General features: G+C 43.0%; 1 protein-coding gene across 6 annotated transcripts in view; it reads right to left on the bottom strand.

Moving 5' to 3' along the window:
- Positions 1–21,025, bottom strand: part of dock4 (dedicator of cytokinesis 4) — a 366,243-nt gene that overhangs the window by 181,608 nt on the left and 163,610 nt on the right. For all 6 annotated transcript variants that reach the window (XM_063057889.1, XM_063057890.1, XM_063057892.1 and 3 more), the window contains exon 12: positions 9,053–9,141. In XM_063057889.1, coding sequence (XP_062913959.1) covers positions 9,053–9,141 — 89 coding nt within the window. The remainder of the gene's footprint in view (positions 1–9,052; positions 9,142–21,025) is intronic.

Genomic DNA, 21,025 nt, shown 5'->3' with positions numbered 1-21,025 from the left:
TCTTTTCAGACATCACCGTGACAGAGTCCAGTTCCATCCCCACAACATCACTGGCCTTACAAATGAGTTTGTTGATTCTGTTGGTGTCTGCTACCCTCAGCCTGCTGCCCCAGCACACAACAGCAAACATGATAATACTGGCCACCACAGACTCGTAGAACATCCTCAGCATCGTCCGGCAGATGTTAAAGGACCTCAGTCTCCTCAGGAAATAGAGACGGCTCTGACCCTTCTTGTAGACAGCCTCAGTGTTCTTTGACCAGTCCAGATTATTGTCAATTCGTATCCCCAGGTATTTGTAATCCTCCACTATGTCCACACTGACCCCCTGGATGGAAACAGGGGTCACCGGTACCTTAGCTCTCCTCAGGTCTACCACCAGCTCCTTAGTCTTTTTCACATTAAGCTGCAGATAATTCTGCTCACACCACGTGACAAAGTTTCCTACCGTAGCCCTGTACTCAACCTCATCTCCCTTGCTGATGCATCCAACTATGGCAGAATCATTAGAAAACTTCTGAAGATGACAAGACTCTGTGCAGTAGTTGAAGTCCGAGGTGTAAATGGTGAAGAGAAAGGGAGACAAGACAGTCCTCTGTGGAGCCCCAATGCTGCTGATCACTCTGTCGGACACACAGTGTTGCAAGCACACGTACTGGGGTCTGCCAGTCAGGTAATCAAGAATCCATGATACCAGGGAAGCATCCACCTGCATCGCTGTCAGCTTCTCCACCAGCAGAGCAGGGCGGATGGTGTTGAACGCACTGAAGTCAAAAAACATGGTCCTCACTGTGCTCGCTGGCTTGTCCAGGTGGGCGTAGACACGGTTCAGCAGGTAGACGATGGCATCCTCAACTCCTAGTCGGGGCTGGTAGGTGAACCGGAGGGGATCTAAGTGTGGCCTGACCATAGGCCGGAGCAGCTCCAAAACAAGTCTCTCCAGGGTCTTCATGATGTGGGAGGTCAATGCCACCGGTCTGTAGTCATTGAGGCCGCTGGGGCGCGGCGTCTTCGGCACAGGGACGAGGCAGGACGTCTTCCACAGTACAGGAACCCTCCGGAGCCTCAGGCTCAGGTTGAATACCTGGCGAAGTACTCCACATAGTTGAGGGGCACAGGCTTTGAGCACCCTGGTACTGACACCATCCGGTCCTGCAGCCTTGCTTGGGTTGAGACGTTTCAGCTGTCTTCTCACCTATTCAGCCGTGAAGCCCACTGTGGTGGTTTCATGTGGGGGAGGGGTATAGTCATGAGAGCAGGCTGGGGGACTGTGAGGAGGGGTAGGAAGGGAGAGTTGAATATGTATTGGTTGGGGGCTGACAACAGATGGCTCATGTGGGGGATGGGCAGTGGTCACAATGTCAAATCTGTTAAAGAACAGGTTAAGTTCGTTGGCCCTGTCCACACTGCCCTCAGCTCCTCTGTTGCTAGTTTGCCAGAACCCAGTGATGGTCCTCATCCCCCTCCAGACCTCTCTCATGTTGTTCTGCTGGAGTTTCCACTCAAGCTTCCTCCTGTACCTGTCTTTAGCCTCCCTGATCCCAGCTTTCAGATCCCTCTATATTGCCCTCAGCTCCTCCCTATTTCCATCTCCAAACACCCTCTTTTTAGCATTCAGGATGTCCTTAATGTCCTTTGTCACCCATGGCTTGTTATTTGAATAACAAAGGACAGTTCTTGTCAGACATTGACAATATATTGAAAAATGTATCACAATATGGGAAATAAAGAATTCTGACCTATAATGCCTCCACTATAAATGCATTTCTTAATACAAGTTGTTCTTCAACTGCAGGTATTATACTCCAATAGGTGCAGGGGTACATGTACATCTCCAGGACCAAATGATATTTATTCCAGAAAATCTATGAGAAACAATGGTGGAGATTGCTGGGGCCATGAAGGAGATCATTGCATCTTTGTTAGCCAGAGAAGTGCAATTCTGGAGGATAGCTAATTTTGTTCCTTTAAGGGCATCAAGGACAACCCAGGTAACTGCAGGACAGTGAGCCCTATATTAGTGGTAAAGAATTTAACAGAGAACATTTGAAAGGACACTCAACCAGCCAATCTATCACATTCCTATCTGCACCTTTGTTGCCATCTGAGATTCTACCAACAACAGTGTTGTCATCAGCTGAGCTTAGCCATACAGTGATGAGTGTAGAGTAAGTAAAGCAGTGGGTTAAGCATGCATCCTTGAGATGCGCTGGTGTTGATTGTCAGCGAGGCCAAGATGTTATTCCTGATCTACAATGACCGTAGTCTCCTGATGAGGAATTCAAGGATCCAGTTGCAGAGGGAGATACAGAAGTTGAGGTTTCGAAGCTTGTTGATTCGTACTGAGGGGATAATGATGTTGAATACTGAGCTGAAATTGATAAACACAGCTTGACATGGGTATAGCTGTTGTCTGGGCAGTCTAACACTAAGATATGTGGACAAAGTTTCACAAAGAACCAATCTGGAAGTCCAAAGGTCATGGGATCCAAGGCAAGCTGTCTAAGGTGGTCCAGAATTGACTTTGTGACTGGAGGCACAGGCTGATGGCAAAAGGATAATGTTCTGATTAGAAGTCCATGAATTTTGATGTACTACAGGGATCAGTGCAAAGAATTGTGCTCGTTGTGGTATATATTAATGACTTTGATGTAAACAGAGGAGGTATGGATAGTGGGTCTGCACATAGCACAAAAGTTGGTGGCACTGTGGATAGCAAGAATGCTTGCTCTACCGTCTATCCTTCCTACAGTAAGATATACAGTAGATCTTCTGATCTTCTGGAAAGTTGAGCAGAGCTTTGGAAGATATTACTTAATCTTGGCAAGATGTAGTTTAGGAACTCTAGGAGAGGCAAGGAATGCTGATAAACAGTGAGACTTTTGGGATCCAAGTCCGTGGTTCATCGGGGTGGTGGAGAAGTCTAGTGACATGCTTGCCTTTATCAGTCAGGGAACAGAGTGCTAAAGCTGGAATGTTCTGTCGCCATTACATAATGCTTGGAGTGACGTGCACTGTTCTGTGGGAAGAATGCACCAGAGTGCACGCAGAGAAGTTTCGTAAGAACGTTGCCTAACTTGGAAAACCTTAGTTATGGAACAAAGGAGGCTGAGAGGTTACCTGATTTACAATTGAGAGAAGCACATATATGGCAGATGGTTAAAATCTTTTGCCTTTCATAGGGTAGTCAGAATCTTTTGCCCTTCAAAGGGGTATCAAAGGCAAGAAGTTTAAGGGTGAGATACAAAGATTTAAAAGGGATCTGAGGGGTATTTTGTTTTCCTGTTTGTACAGAGAGAGGTTTAAATCTGAAAGAAGCTAGAGTAAGTGGTGTGATCAGATAGACTAGCTATAATTAAAAACATATAGACGGGCACTTCTATATGCAATTCACAGCACAATACAATACTCATGCAGGCAAATGTAGTGCAGATGAACAAGGTCGGCATGGAGATGGTGGGCTGAAGGGCCAGTTTCTCTGCTGCATTATGCCACTGTCGTATGACCTTTCCTTACAGTTCATTCAATAAACTGAAGAATTCATTGACTCTGAAATTACTTTGGTCATCAAGCACAGCTGACCAAGATAGTCTTTTGCTTTCAAAGCACTTAGTCAAATCACAAACCACAAAACCAGTTGTTTGGCATCACTATTTCATAGTGCATCAGCTGTGAAACCAATTTCTACCTTTTACTTATTTAATTTCACTGTCAGTCACATCAGCCATAAACTAAATATCTCTTCTCTTACTTCACATCATATATTTTTCAATCACTAATTTTTAACAAGCACTTTCAAAATTCTTTTGCACCAGGACAAAGGAATCGAATGAACTGAAAAGTAGAAATTGACTCTGACAGGTGATGCATTGTATGATCACCATGTTAACCAGCTGGTACAGAAGGGATTGATTTAACTAAGTTTATCGAAAAGAACAGAGTACCGTGATCAAATCACTGCAATACTGGCATTTAATTAATTTTATTGTGGTAAACAATGATATCTATATACATTGAATGAATATTAAATACATTAAATGAGAACAGGCTCCCTAGTCACAACTATGAGGTTAAATAAAATGTTTTTCCTTAGCATGATACATTTTAGATCACTGACTTTTAACAACTACATTCTAAGTACTTTACACTGGTACAAATAAATCTAATATAGTTACACATTAAAGCACTTCTTTCAGTTCAAACAAAAAAAGCACTAAAGAGAGGAACATATACACTTAGGGAGTTGACAGAAACATGACAAAAACATGTACCGAACTGGTACATTGGTAAAGGAAGAGACAGCAGAAACCGATTTGGAGTCTGGATACTTAAAAATGGCAAGGGAGGTTATGAAGGTCTCTCACAGCATAGCAACAGTAGTCAGACATGATTTGAAGCAATTCTACTGCCATAACACGATCACATAAAAATCTACCACCACCAGAATTTTCAACATTGTAAACAAGGTGTTTTTTTTTTTTGCTTCAAGATCTTCAAAACAATGTCATTTTCAGAACTGAATACTAGAAAAGCCATTGTATAATACACAGCACAAAAGCAAACAGTACATTCCTGTTCTTCTGAGAACTAATGATATCTCTCAGATTGTTACCATGGACTCCATGCTCCACTCTATTCCTGCAGCTTTAAGCTGTGAAACCAAGATGTTACCAATTCATGGCCGATAAAAACCTGCACAGGAAATAAATCGCTTGTTTATAATTACACAAGTACAACAGATACCCAAACGTATTAATTGTTGGATACTAAATTCATTACAAGTAAACAGGCCAGTATTTTAATATAGTACAGTGGACTCTAGTTAACTGGGACTCATTGGGACCAGTACACTTTGGCCCAATTAAGTGGTTGCCCCAGTTAGCCAAAGTTTCATAGAAATTGTTGAAAGGTATAAAAAAGACAAACTACCATTTAACTGAGTAACAATTAATGTACTGAAATGAAATACAGAACACAGTTTGAACACTACCAATATCTTTACGGTACTATAAAGCTATGTATGAAGACTAGCAGCATGGAGAAGCATAGCGCCTAGTCAACTAGATCAGCAGACGGAAGAAGTCCTCATCAGGTCAAATAAATGGTAAAACAGCAGAGGACTGTTTCCAGACATGGTTTACCCACTTTAAGAACCTGCTGGGAAGCCCTCCAATGATCACAGAAGAAAAGGACATACCCATGATACTAATGCAAATCAACATCGATGACGGCCCATTCACCATTGAGGAACTGAAGGTGGCCAAATATGCACTCAAAGAGGGCAGGAGCGCTGGACCAGATGGGATACCACCAGATGTCCTGAAGAACTGCGACCTGGATGACATCTTGCTGGACATATGTAATACGGCACTGATGAAAGGCAACAAACCAGAACAGTGGTCACTCTCAAACATTATCCCAGTCCCCAAGTCTGGATCCCTCACGAAGACAACTACCACGGTATCAGCATGACCTGCATCTTAGCAAAGCTATACAATATGATGATCTTGAACAAAATTCGCACCGCCATTGACCCTAAGCTAAGATTCAATCAGAATGGTTTTTAGCAGAAGCGCACAACAGTAATGCAAATACTTGCTCTCCGTAGAATCATCGAGGAAGTCAAGAAGAACAACCTACCAGCAGTGCTTACTTACATCGATTTTCGCAAAGCTTTTGACTCCATTCACTGAGGTAAAATGCTGAAGATCCTGAAAGCCTATGGAGTGCCAGACCATCTACTGAGAGCAATAGAGTCCAGCTATACCAAAACCATGGCGAAAGTTGTATCACCAGACGGAGAAACAGCAGTGTTCGAGCTCCTAGCTGGTGTGCTGCAAGGAGACACTCTGGCACCCTACATCTTTATAATCGTCCTTGATTACGTTCTACATCAAGCTACCAAAGATTATGACAAGCTTGGTTTTACCATAAAACCAGGAAAAACCAAAAGGGTCAGACCAGTTACGCTCACAGATTTCGATTTTGCAGATGACATAGTCCTGCTCTCTGACCAGATGGAGGAAGCACAGCAGCTACCGACAAAAGTGGAAATTGAGTGCAATAAAGTTAGACTTCACCTAAACGCTTTGACTTCGGGTCAAGAACAATGAGTTCGGAGAAGGACATAAAGATACGGAAGGCGCTGGCGTGGAGGGCTATGAACGACAGGAAGAAAATATGGAAGTCGAATCTGACCAAAAGGCTTAAAAAGAGGATCTTCATAGCAGTCAGAGAGTCCATTTTCACATACGGATGCGAGACGTGGACACTCACCACGACGACGCGAAAGTCTCTAGATGGTTGCTGTACACGAATACTCCAGATGGTTCTTGATGTGAGTTGGCAACAGCACATGACGAACGTTGAGCCCTAGGATGACCTACCGATGCTCACCACTAAAATCGAGGCGAGAAGATTACAACTAGCGAGACACTGTCTACACCACCCCGAGCTACCTGCCAGCCTAGTCATCTTATGGGAGCCCAAGCATGGGAGAATGAACCCTGGGCACCCTCCCAAGACTATGGTCAACACGCTCCTAGAAAACAGCGGTGTAGCTAATGTAGATGAACTGAACACACTGATGAGGGAGAGGGAGAAGTGGAGAATCCGTCATTGTGCCTGACGCCAGCCCCCTAGGCCTGAGTCGACGTAGTAGTAGTAGTAATAGTCGTCACAAAGTGCCTCCTTTCAAGTAGCAACTATCTCTATTCAGCTCACTTAAAAAGAATAAAATATTTTTGCTTAGGTTTATTGGTCAATGTAATACTTGAGGCTATTTGCGCTTTTCACATTTTTCTACTGGGGGTTCTGCACCAAGCATTCTAAAGCAAAACAAGTTGAGTGAAGTTTTTTCTGCTCTGTGCAAAAGTGAGTTTTAACCATAATTGGTACAAAGTTCAAAGTAAATTTTTTATTAAAGCACATATACAGTGGCATGAAAAAGTTTGTGCACTCCTGGTCAAAATTTCCATTACTAAGCAAGTAAAAGATGAACTGATTTCCAAAAGGCATAAAGTTAAAGATGACACATTTCTTTAATATTTTAAGCAAGAAAACTTTTTTTATTTCCATCTTTTACAGTTTCAAAATAACAAAGAAGTAAAAGGGCCCAAAGCAAAAGTTTGGGCACCCTGTATGGTCAGTACTTAGTAACAACCCCTTTGGCAAGTATCACAGCTTGTAAACGCTTTTTGTAGCCAGCTAAGAGTCTTTCAATTCTTGTCTGGGGGATTTTCACCCATTCTTCCTTGCAAAAGGCTTCTAGTTCTGTGAGATTCTTGGGCCGTCTTGCATGCACTGCTCTTTTGAGGTCTATCCACAGATTCTCGATGATGTTTAGGTCAGGGGGCTGTGAAGGCCATGGCAAGACCTTCAGCTTGTGGCTCTTGAGGTAGTCCATTGTGGATTTTGAGGTGTGTTGAGGTTCATTATCCTGTTATAGAAGCCATCCTCTTTTCATCTTCGGCTTTTTTACAGACCGTGTGATGTTTGCTTCCAGAATTTGCCGGTATTTAATTGAATTCATTCTTCCCTCTACCAGTAAATGTTTCCCATGCCACTGGCTGCAACACAAGCCCAAAACATGATTGATCCACCCCCTTAACAGTTGGAGAGGGGTTCTTTTCATGAAATTCTGCACCCTTTTTTCTCCAAACATACCTTTGCTCATTGCGGCCAAAAAGTTCTATTTTAAGTTCATCAGTCCACAGGACTCGTTTCCAAAATGCATCAAGCTTGCTTAGATGTTCCTTTAAACCTCTTGAATAGAACTTTTTGGCTCTTTCTTGTTTGCTGATCACTGTACTCAATAACTCGAGTGCTTGCTTAGCATTTTCCTCATTTTCCTCCAATACAGCAATCTTTCCCTTAGGTTTTCAATCTTGTTCTCCAGAGAATGTACATTTGCTAAATTGATACTGGGTAGAGGAACTTTCACACACCGCAGTTTTAGTCTGGCTTGGAGTCTTCCCCATCTCCTGCTCTTCCTGCCATAGTGATGTACCTTCATCTGATTAAAAGTGCAATACCTGCATCCCTGTGAGTAAAGTCCACAAAGTCCTTCAGAAGATCTTGAAATCACAAATTCCTTAAAGCATTCAAGAGCACATTCTTTATCAGGAACTTACAAGCTGCAGATTGCAGTGAAAGCAGTTCAGAAGTATAATTACAAGTTTTGTAAGTTGCATGCAAAACATCACCGTGTTTCACCAGTGCCATCTTGAAATCAACTTGTCAACCTGGGATGCTTATTATGTGCAGGTTTATGGGGTTCACCAATGCACAGTGATAATGAGCTTGAAACTGCCGCAAGTCACTTTGCACAACATGGCAGGGAATTTTCCATCCCGTAAGATTCGAAAAGATTTCAAATCTTACCTGGGGCCTGGCTACCCAACCTGATTCTCTGGGGGCCTTCAAGACTGTCAGGTTCTGCTTCTGTTCCGGTTCAGTATGAAAATAATTACATCCTCAGGCTTGGCTCAAATTGAGCTGAATCAGGACCTTGTTCTTTTAGTCTGGTAATGCTGGCCTAGGGTGTACCTTGGCCAGGATTCGGAGTTTGATGGCTGATTTGGCATCAAAAATGTCCCAAATACTCAGGCTCAAGTTTGGACAGATTTTAATCTAATACCTCAGCATACCTCCAAGCAGAGTCACTTATCCACAGCATCCCCACATTTCATGACAGAGAGGCTAAGGTGTGTAATTTAACATTTATAGATACAGATCATGAACGTATTGGCATAATTACTTGTCGTGTAGTTGTCTGATTTAGTTTTGATTGGACAATACATCAGAAGTTATTAATCTATAGGCATTCTCCTGAAAATAAACATGAACATTGACAGCTTCATCTCAGGAGGAAGCAACACAGTTGTCACTGCAAAAGGAAGTAGAATTGTCTAAATCAATACTGCATTTATTATATTATTCTAGCAGCAATGCTCCCACGGTAATGCTCAGCAGGTCCATGTGAAACAATTCCAACCAACAGAATTGAAATCCTCCTGTGTATGACACAAAATGTTAAACATTTTCCACTTACCAGCATTTGAACTTGTCAGATTGTATCGTGCATTTAGCTTCTTGATAATATTCTCATGTATCTGACACCACTCATTTTCAGTATTGCACCTAGAAGCAACACAAGTGCACATTGTAAAGAGAAAGTGGAAACTGCACCCACACACAAATAATTTAAAAATATTTGACAATGATTCACTCACGTCATCACACTAAGGTCAAAAATTTCATCAATTTTGAGGCCTACATGGTGAGGCTTCACTAAAGGACAGAGAAGGTGCTTCAACAAACGTCAAGAGTAGCTGTTCAAATGTGACAGCAAACTAAAGAATTCTGGGTGTTAATTGGTACTTAGTTTTCAATCCATGTACAGTACGAAAGGTATTACATTTAAATTTCAATGATAAATTCAAATTTGTGTAAGGGGGTTTCCTTTTTTTTAATGTCACTGCGTAGTCTAATTGAAAGGGCTTCTTTGTTATGTTAACTGCTGAGAAAGTCCTTCCGCTAGCAGTTTGTTTGGATCACGTTACTGATAAGAAGATGTTACGAACCAATTGGGATAGTTGTTATGCTTTTGGTGTATCTGTAAGATATTGTATGCGCGGGGTTTGGGAGGAGAAGGCAGGAGAGAGAGAGACAGAGGATGGACATTGTGCTGTGGGTCCACTAACGGGGTTGGACCCCGAGCAGGGCGTTCGGCAAGGAGAGGAAACGAAGACGGACTCGTGTGGAGCGTCTGGTCGACCACCATTGTTGGTCCCAGACGGCCGGTCGAGGTGGTCCGAGGGGTCTCAGGGTGAAGAAGAAGGGTCCTGAGCTCCAACTGTTTGGGCACGAAGAGATTGAACTTTGATAAGTGTGGCACCTTTTATTTTCCTTTTATATTTTATTCTCTATTAATTATATAGTTCCAGTAATATCTATAAACTGTAAATCATTTAATCATATCTGGTATATTCTCTGTTATTTGGGCGGGGTGGGGTACATCACACAGCATCCACACAAACTATTGCCCAGTTTGGCGGGGCCGAGGGCTGTTTCCCTAGACGACAGCGAGCCAAGCGAACCTGAGGCTGGCCGGGGGTGGGGTGGGGGGGCTACATTCCCATGAAACAAGAATTGTACTTCCCAGTAGTACATTTTGGTGACATTGGAAATCACTGTTTTATTCAATAATACTTTTTATAAGTTTCGTACTTTTTAAACAAACTCAAGTATTTTTCACACTCACTCGTGGCAAGCAGAAAAGCAACTAAACCAGCACTCGTAACTTTTCTCATTTTACTTCGGCTCAGTATTAGCTCATTGCCCATGTGATGCAATTGTTTTAATTATGTAGCCTATTAACTGATTCATTTTTATCCAAGGCATTTCTTATCTATACAAGTAATGGATTTTCAGAAGTGCCACCTTAATTATTTTGTCTATACACCTCTTAGCATCATTTCTCAGCTCCTTAGTTCGTTTGCTTAGTATTCGTATGATTGTACTCTAAAATAATCTGAAATCTTAGAATCACTTACTTATCATTCCTGACCCCTAAAAGAACCCTAAGGGTCACAAATTAAACAGAGATCCAACAGTGGGATTGTCCAAGATAATAAAAGGCTGTTGGAGCAAAAAAATCGACGGCAGCAATCATATCATTACAGAAATTTAAATATAATTGTTATATTTAAATCCGAGTCAGCATGGATTTATGAAGGGGAAATCATGCTTGACTAATCTTTGGAATTTTTTGAGGATGTAGCTATGAAAATGGACAAGGGAGAGCCAGTGGATGTAGTGTACCTGGACTTTCAGAAAGCCTTTGATAAAGTCCCACATAGGAGATTAGTGGGCAAAATTAGGGCACATGGTATTGAGGGCAGAGTACTGACATGGATTGAAAATTGGTTGGCTGACAGAAAACAAAGAGTAGCGATTAACGGGTCCCTTTCAGAATGGCAGGCGGTGACCAGTGGGGTACCGCAGGGTTCGGTGCTGGGACGGCAGCTGTTTACAATATATATTAGTGATTTAGATGAGGGAATTAAAAGTAACATTAGCAAATTTGCCAATGACACAAAGGTGGGTGGCAGTGTGAAGTGTAAGGAGGATGTTATGAGAATGCAGGGTGACATGGACAGGCTGGGTGAGTGGGCAGATGCATGGCAGATGCAGTTTAATGTGGATAAATGTGAGGTTATCCACTTTGGTGGTAAAAACGGGAAGGCAGATTATTATCTAAATGGAGTCAAGTTAGAAAAAGGGGAAGCACAACGAGATCTAGGTGTTCTTGTACATCAGTCACTGAAAGCAAGCATGCAAGTACAGCAGGCAGTGAAGAAAGCTAATGGCATGCTGGCCTTCATAACAAGGGGAATTGTGTATAAGAGCAAAGAGGTCCTTCTGCAGCTGTACAGGGCCCTGGTGAGACCACACCTGGAGTGCTGTGTGCAGTTTTGGTCTCCAAATTTGAGGAAGGACATTCTTGCTATTGAGGAAGTGCAGCGTAGGTTCACAAGGTTAATTCCCGGGATGGCGGGACTGACATATGTTGAAAGATTGGAGCGACTGGGCTTGTATACTCTGGAATTTAGAAGGCTGAGAGGGGATCTTATTGAAACATATAAGATTATTAAGGGATTGGACACACTGCAGGCAGGAAGCATGTTCCCGCTGATGGGTGAGTCCAGAACCAGAGGCCACAGTTTAAGAATAGGGGGTAAGCCATTTAGAACGGAGTTGAGGAAAAACTTTTTCACCCAGAGAGTGGTGGATATATGGAATGCTCTGCCCCAGAAGGCTGTGGAGGCCAAGTCTCTGGATGCTTTCAAGAAAGAGATGGGTAGAGCTCTTAAAGATAGCGGAATCAAAGGTTATGGGGATAAGGCAGGAACTGGATACTGATTGTGGATGATCAGCCATGATCACAGTGAATGGCGGTGCTGGCTCGAAGGGCCGAATGGCCTACTCCTGCACCTATTGTCTATTAAGTTCCTCAGATAGAAAATTAAACCACCCAGCAAAAGGCAGCACTGTTAGAAGAACCAGTCTCAGTTTAGGATCCAGTCTATTATTTTTATGGAAGCACATTCCTTCCCATCTTCCCCACAAAAATAAACACTTGCAATTTTTTCGAAGTCAAGGTCTATTTATTATTGAAGTATGTATACAGAATACATCTGAGATCCGTCCTTTCCCAGGCAGCCATAAAACAAAGAAACATCAGGGAACTTATTCAATAAAACCTCAAATGCCCAATGCATGAAAAAAAGAGAACAAATTGTGCAGATGGCGAAAAGCAAGTGAACAACACATAGAATATCAAACATCAAACCAGGAGTCTGGTAGTACTCAGTTCAATGCCGCACTGAAAGCTGACTCCAGACCGTAGAGCCACTCCTCACTGAAACACCCCAGTCCACAATGATCACCCCAAACTGCTCAAAAACAGCAAAGAGAGTAACCAGAATCTCAGTATGAACATCAAAGTCTTCCAAATTGAGACCACATCCATGAGCCTCGCCAATCAATCCTTGTAATGAGCAACCCAAGACTCCTGCCCTTTCCTCTGACAGCAGCTAGTACGAGGGAGAGGAGGACCAGTCCAACACAGGTACACAACACTGAATAAATGCCTGTCCTCTGCCCTTGTCCTCATCGGCTTCCACCTTGCTTGTTGGCTTAATCGGACAGAAGCAATGGTGTCGAACGCCATCTGCAGGAATCAAGGCCTCCAGGTTGCGCACTTCACTCCCAACCTCACCAAACTCCTTCGGAGACAGCAAAGCAGCAGATCGCTCAATCGGCCCAAAAACACATCATCAAGATGTAAATCATAGGTTCCAATCACACGTGGCTTAGTTGTAGAGTCATATTTAAAGTAGTAGAAGAAGTAGTATTTTGTGAACCCTCTGCAGGACGTCGCCATTGGTCACATTGTTCCGTGACACCATCTTGAAGATTTTTTTACAATTCACTTTATTTTAAATAATAGTCATAGTCATACTTTATTGGAGGAAATTGGTTTTCGTTACAGTTGCTCCATAAATAATAAATAGTAATAGAACCATAAATAGTTAAATAGTGATATGTAAATTATGCCAGTAAATTATGAAATAAGTCCAGGACCAGCCTATTGGCTCAGGGTGTCTGACCCTCCAAGGGAGGAGTTGTAAAGTTTGATGGCCACAGGCAGGAATGACTTCCTATGACGCTCTGTGTTGCATCTCGGTGGAATGAGTCACTGGCTGAATGTACTCCTGTGCCCACCCAGTACATTATGTAGTGGGTGGGAGACATTGACCAAGATGGCATGCTACTTAGACAGCATCCTCTTTTCAGACACCACCGTGAGAGAGTCCAGTTCCATCCCCACAACATCACTGGCCTTACGAATGAGTTTGTTGATTCTGTTGGCGTCTGCTATCTTCAGCCTGCTGCCCCAGCACACAACAGCAAACATGATCGCACTGGCCACCACAGACTCGTAGAACATCCTCAGCATCAGCCGGCAGATGTTGAAGGACCTCAGTCTCCTCAGGAAATAGAGACGGCTCTGACCCTTCTTGTAGACAGCCTCAGTGTTCTTTGACCAGTCCAGTTTATTGTCAATTCGTATCCCCAGGTATTTGTAATCCTCCACCATGTCCACACTGACCCCCTGGTTGGAAACAGGGGTCACCGGTACCTTAGCTCTCCTCAGGTCTACCACCAGCTCCTTAGTCTTTTTCACATTAAGCTGCAGATAATTCTGCTCACACCATGTGGCAAAGTTTCCTACCATAGCCCTGTACTCAGCCTCATCTCCCTTGCTGATGCATCCAACTATGGCAGAGTCATCCGAAAACTTCTGAAGATGACAAGACTCTGTGCGGTAGTTGAAGTCCGAGGTGTAAATGGTGAAGAGAAAGGGAGACAAGACAGTCCCCTGTGGAGCCCCAGTGCTGCTGATCACTCTTTCGGACACACAGTGTTGCAAGCACACGTACTGTGGTCTGCCAGTCAGGTAATCCAGAATCCATGATACCAGGGAAGCATCCACCTGCATCGCTGTCAGCTTCTCCCCCAGCAGAGCAGGGCGGATGGTGTTGAACGCACTGGACAAGTCAAAAAACATGACCCTCACAGTGCTCGCTGGCCTGTCCAGGTGGGTGTAGACATGGTTCAGCAGGAAGATGATAAGCAATCTGTTTGCATAGCACCACCACTGTTAAATAAGAGTCTGGAAATCCCTAAGCATCCTTGATTTTCTCCAATAAAGTCTATCAATTAAGCAAGGAGAAATAGGATTTACCAATACACCTTGAAACCCATAATTTCATTTTCACCCATGAGATCCTGAAAAGAAATTTTAAAACTTTTGTTTTTATTTGTGTTAAAAAAAAATGCACTGATCAAGGCAAAGTTTGCATGACACCATGTGCAAAAATTTTAAATGCTTGGCAAGATGAACTTATTATTACCATTTTAAGTAGAAACAGATTGTAAATTAACAGGCTTATGTATGATGTACTGTGGAACTGCTTAATCTAAAAAGATCTGAAGTAGGCTCTGGAGTATTTAAACAGAAGCTGCTACAAATCACAGAATGCTGCTTATTGAATGTACAGAAGAAAGAATTAATGCTTCTCTGGACTTTTTAAATACAAATTCTGGGAATGAGAAACAAACAATCTCTGGATGCTAGAAACACATGGTACTGTGGGATTGGCCATTGTTAGAGTGGGACAGTCTTAGTGTGGTCAAGCTTTGGCTCAACAGACTTCAGTAAGGGTGCTGGATCATTTAGAATTGTTTAGCTGGTTGTAGAATTCAAGCTTAAGCATTAGGAGCCAAAGGTATAACAAGTGTAGGCAGGATGGTAGTTTAGGCAGTGGAATGCTCCTCTTTCTTTCTTTTTAAATCTTTTTATTACTCCTCCTGGAATATGTGGGGTTGCAGGGTACCAAATGTTACTTAACCCTTCAGGGGACGTAAACCTGATGACTACACCTGCAGGAGTGTGCCCACCTTCAGCTCCTGACTGATAAGGTCAAGGAACTGGTGCTGGAGCTGGGTGATATTCAGGATCACCTGTGTGGCTGAAAACCTCATAGGTGAGACTTTTATTGAGGTGGTCACACCCAGGGTGCAAGATTCAGACAGTAGACAGGTGGCCACCAGAAATAAGAGGAGTAAGCAGGTTATGCAGGATTCCCAGTGGCCATTCTCCTCAGCAAAAAATATAACTCTTTAGATACTGCTGGAGGGGATGACCAATCACAGCACAGCAGCAGCACCCAGGCCAGTGGCACTGTGGCCAGCTCTGAGACTCAGCAGGGAAGGGGAAAATCAGGTAGAATCGTGGTGATAGGAGACTTGACAGTTAGGGGCAACAGACAGGAGATTCTGTGGCATGAAAAAGACAGCAGGATGGTGTGTTGCCTCCCATGTGCTTGGTTCAAGCATAGCTTCAACTGCTTGAGAATATTTTAAAGAGGGAGGGTGAGCAATCAGAGGTCATGGTATACATTGGCACCAATGACGTAGGCAGAAAGTAGGAAGAGCTCCTGTGCAGTGAATACAGGGAGTTAGTAAGAGGCTGAAGAGCAGGATCTCCAAGGTTGTAATCTTCAGATTACTTCCGATAGGAGAGGAGAAGATGGCAGTGCGACATCACAGCGGCCACTCCGGTGGTTATGTCTGTTATTTGTCAAGTAGGGTGCCATGCACAATCCTGATTTGATGGAGACGGACGTAAGAGCATGGAGGAACATCCGGTGAAACTTCTGAAATGCCTGCTTCGCTGATGCTGCTACTGTGTGGTCTGAAATCTCCGGAGGGGAAGGCCCCGAGTCCTCGGCTTTGCTTCTTGCTCGGCGGCCGGGGCAGAGTCGAAGTGCTCGGCAGAGGACGGAGCTTGGTGCTCGGTGTCGAAGGGCTGGTCGAAGGCTCGAAGTTTTTGGACTACCTCAGAGTCTGCTGCAGCCGGGTGCTTCCAATGGTGCTGCATCGGCAAGTTTGCAGCGCTTGGAGGTTCATGGCAGGGAGAGTTTCTCCCTTCTACCGTCCACGTGAGATGATGAGGCTATCGAGACTTTGAGACTTTTTTTTTACCGTGCCCATGGTCTGCTGTTTATCAAATTACGGTATTGCTTTGCACTGTTGTAACTATATGTTATAATTATGTGGTTTTGTCAGTTTTAGTCTTGGTTTGTCTTGTGTTTCTTGTGATATCATTTTGGAGGAACATTGTATCACTTTTCATTGCATGCATTTCTAAATGACAATAAACGAGGACTGAGTGTCCTCATAATCTAATCTAATCTACTCCTCGTGCCACATGGTGGTCAGGGTAGGAATAGAATGATGGTACAGATGAATGAGTGGCTGAGGAACTGGTACAGCTGGCAGGGTTTCAGATTTTTGGATTGTTGGGATCTCTTCCGAGGAAGGTATGACCAGTACAAAAAGGACATGTTACATCTGAAACCAAAGGAGACCAAAATCCTTGTGGGCAGATTTGCTAGTGCTGTTGGGGAGGATTTAAGCTAATTTGGCAGAGGGATGGGAACCGGAGTGATAGGGCTGAGGATGGGGCAGTTGGTATACAAGATGCAGTGTGTGGTGAGACTGTGAGAAAGGACAGGACGGTGATAGAGTGAAGTTACAGCCAGTGAGATGAGTTGAAGTATAACACATGGGCAAAATCAAAAAGGGTGATGAATGCAGGACTGCAAGTGTTACCTTTGAATGCACGTAGTATACGGAATAAGGTAGATGATCACATAGTGCAGTTAGAAATTGGCAGGTGTGATGCTGTGGGTATTCGGTCGTGACTGAAAGATTATAGTTGGGAGCTTAACATCCAAGGATACACATTGCTTCCAAAGGACAGGTAAGTATGCAGCAGGGATGGTGTGGCTTAGTAAAAAAAATGAATTCAAATCCTTAGAAAGAAGTGACAAAAGATCAGAAGATGTAGAATCCTTATGGGTAGAGTTAAACTGCAAAGGTAAAGAAACCCTGATTGGAGTTATATACAGGCCTCGGAACAGTAGCCAGGATCTGGGATACAAATTACAATGGCAGATAGAAAAAGCAATCAAAAAGGAGTAATGTTACATTCGTCATGGGGGATTTCAATATGCAGGTAGATTGAGAAAATCAGGTTGGTGCTGGATCCCAAGAAAGGGAATTTGTAGAAGGCCTATGAGATAGCTTTTTAGAGCAGATTGTGGCTGAGCCAACTCGGGGAAAGGCAATTCTGGAATGGATGTTGTGTAATGAATCATATTTCATTCAGTAGCTTATGAAAAAGGAATCCTTAGGAGACAAAGATCATAATATGATAGAATTCATCTAGCAGTTTGAGAGGGAGAATATAAAATCAGATATCACAGTTTTATGATGGAGAAAATGGTATTACAATGGAGAAATGGGAATTACAGCAGCATGAGAGAGAAGCTGGCCAGAATTGATTGGAAGGGGACACAAGCAGGGATGACTCTAGTATAGCAGTGGCTAGTTTCTGGGGGCAATACAAAAGGTGCAGAATAGATACATCCCAAGGATGAAGAGGTATTCTAAAGGGAGGCTAAGGCAACTGTGGCTGACAAGGGAAATTAAAGACAGCATAAAAGGAAAAGTGAGGACATATAATATTACAAAAAATTGTTGACAAACGTATTAGTATTTTGTGTCAATCTTCACTGTGGAAGATGCCAGAAATTTGAGAGTGTCAGGAGAAAGAAGTGAGTGTAGTTGCTATTACTAAGGAAAACGTGCTTGGGAAGCTGAAAGGTCTGAAGGCAGATAAGTCACCTGGATCAGATGGACTACACTCCAGGGTTCTGAAAGAAGTAGTTGAAGAGATTGCGAAGGCATTAGTAATTATTTTTCAAGAAACACTAGATTCTGGAATGTTTCCGGAGGTCTGGAAAATTGCAAATTTCATTCCATTGTTTAGGAAGAGATGAAGACAGAAGAAAGGAAACTAAAGACTAGTTATCCAGACTTCAGTGGTTGGGAAGATGTGGGAATCCATTATTAAGGATGACGTTTTGGGGTGCTTGGAGGCACATGATAAATTAGCCCAAAGTCAACATTGTTTCTTTAAGGGGAAATTTTGGCTGACACATCTGTTAGCATTGATTTTGAGAAAACTAGAATATAAGAGCAAGATGCAATGCTGAAGCTTTATAAGGTATTGATTAGACCACGACTCAGAGTATCATAGGCAGCTTCGGGCTCCTCATCTTAGAAAAGATGTCCTGTCATTGGAGAGGGTCCACTGGGGGTTTACAAGAATGATTCTGGAATGAAAGGGTTAACGTATGAGGAGCGTTTGAAAGCTCTGGGCCTGTACTTGCTGGAGTTTAGAAGAATGATGGGGGGGCTCTCATTGAAACCTGTAGAATATTTAATGGCCCACCCAGGTAGGGTGGATTTGGAGGGGATGTTTCCTATAGTGAGTGAATCTATTTAGAACCAGAGATAAGGAGGAATTTCTTTCGCCAGTGGGTGGCGAATCTATGGAACGTATTGCTATGGGTGGCTTGGAGGCCAAACCATTGAGTATATTTAAAACAGAGGTTGATAGGTTCTTGATTAGTCAGGGTGTCAAAGATTACAGAGAGAAGGTGGGAGAATGGGGTTGAGGAGGATAACATATCAGCCGTGATGCAATCAAAGAGCAGACACAATGGGCCAAATGGCTGAATTCTGCTCATAAATCTTATAGCTTTATGGTCAATGATCTGGTTCTGCTTTCAATCGTCTAATAGATACTCTGGCTTAAATTTGCTGGAAAAAATGACCATGGATGTACTAACAGTATGCATTTTCATTTAAGTGACAAAAGCTTCAGAAGGAAATACAATGACTGATTTAATTCTGTTATCACACTTGTATTTCCTGGAATGTTCGTGTCTCTCCTGTAGGAAGTTCAACTTAACCAAAAAACACTTTTATTCTCACTAACAAGAGAAAATCGGCAGATGCTGGAAATCCGCGGAACACACACAAGATGCTGGAGGAACTCAGCAGGCCAGGCAGCATCTATGGAAAAAAGTACAGTCGACATTTTGGGCTGAAACTCTCCAGTATTTTGTGTGTGCTGCTTTATTTTCAGCAATGGTAACAACCAATTCTCAGGATTTATGACATTATCCTTCCAAAACTACAGAAGATTAAAAAAGATCTGGGAGGGCGGGCAGTGATGGAACATTTTACCCTCATAGAAACATAGAAAACCTACAGCACAATACATGCTCTTCGGCCCACAAAGCTGTGCCGGACATGTCCCTACCTTAGAACTACCTAGGCTTTACCCCATAGCTCTCTATTTTTCTAAGCTCCATGTAGCCATCCAGGAGTCTCTTAAAAGACCCTATCGTTTCCGCCTCCACCACTGCCGCCGGCAGCCCTTTCCAAGCACTCACCACTCTCTATGTAAAAAAAACATCCCTGACATCTCCTCTGTACCTTCTTCCAAGCATCTTAAAACAATGCCGTCTCGTGCTAGCCATTTCAGCCCTGGGGAAAAGTCTCTGACTATCCACACGATCAATGCCTGCCATTAGCTTAAACACCTCTATCAGGTCACCTCTCATCCTCTGTTGCTCCAAGGAGAAAAGGCCGAGTTTACTCAACCTATTCTCATAAGGCATGCTCCCCAATCCAGGCAACATCCTTGTAAATCTCCTCTACACCCTTTATATGGTTTCCACATCCTTCCTGTAGTGAGGCAACCAGATCTGAACACAGTACTCCAATTGGGGTCTGATCAAGGTCCTATATAGCTCGTATGACCTTCATTTGTCGTGGGTGGTGAGGAGGGGGAGAGGCAGTCATTGACGGATCAACAAACTCTGGTCCCCAATGCAGTAATTTGGGAAATATCCATAATTTATAATCCTCATGGATATTAACCCACAGTTTTTCCTGTTTTACCATCATGATGATAATTTCTAAGATATCCTAAGATAACTTTCTTAATATTGGGAAGCTAAATGTATTCTTACTGCCTGTCCATTGGGTATATTTTGCATTTTGTTCATAGCTGGGAGATCATGAAGTGACTTTCAGAAGTAACCAATTTCTTTCTTGTGGAAATGAAGTCTGGGTGGCACTGTTTTGTACTGCTGATGCTGATCTTGGGTGCTGGGGGTGTGGAGTCTGTGGTCTTTCTTTGACTGCTCGACTTTCCTCCCACCTTACCAGCACGCACTGACTGCCATTGTGTATTAGCCCGGGAACAAGGAGGTAGGTGGCAGGAGAGTCAGGTGTTTGTGATGGTGCGAGGAGCTAATAGGAATGCCCGAAGAATGCAAGGGTCTAGAATGTGTGGTCCTTGGGAAGGGAAACACTATTTAAATCTCTATGGAGATTGCAAAGCCATGATCAACCATTCTTGTAACACTTCATAGAATTCCTATAGTTCAAAAGGGATTCTTCTTTAACTCTACGCAAACTTCCCAGATGCACTGCATCAATTTACCCCGCAGGGGGCAAACGGGGACAATGTTAGGCAGCGAGTTATGTGTAAGAGGTAACTATCAGATTGACAGCATGTGTCAGGCATGAAAATCTTCTTAATTCAGCAATATAAAAGATCTTAATTTTAACAAATGCCACAACTGAAAAACCTGGTTCCCATGGCAATAGACTTTCCCGACTTTCTATTGTCCTTGTGTTTATCCTTGACAAAAGAGATTTCATTCTGAATGCTTTGGACCTTCCTCCCACTTCCCACCCTCCACTCCTACGAGTACTAAATTTGAAATCCAACTTCTTCTCAACTTGAAATTTTCTTTAAAAAAAACATTACATCAATATGAAACTTTTAATTGTTACTTCCAACAGATATTATGATTGAGAATCAAATCCCAAAATGTTTACCTTATTTGCCCTGTTTAAGCTTTATAACTGTGCAATGCCTAACGTATGACAATTAATCAAACAACTGGCCTTCAACCATCTCCCATCAAGTTACCTGGGTCTGCAATGGTTGGCCATATTGTCC

The sequence above is a fragment of the Mobula hypostoma genome, chromosome 9 (assembly GCF_963921235.1).
Source record: "Mobula hypostoma chromosome 9, sMobHyp1.1, whole genome shotgun sequence".
In the NCBI taxonomy this organism is placed as follows: Eukaryota; Metazoa; Chordata; class Chondrichthyes; order Myliobatiformes; family Myliobatidae; genus Mobula; species Mobula hypostoma.
Note: the sequence above shows the minus strand (reverse complement) of the source record. Positions and strands in the feature narration are given on the sequence as shown.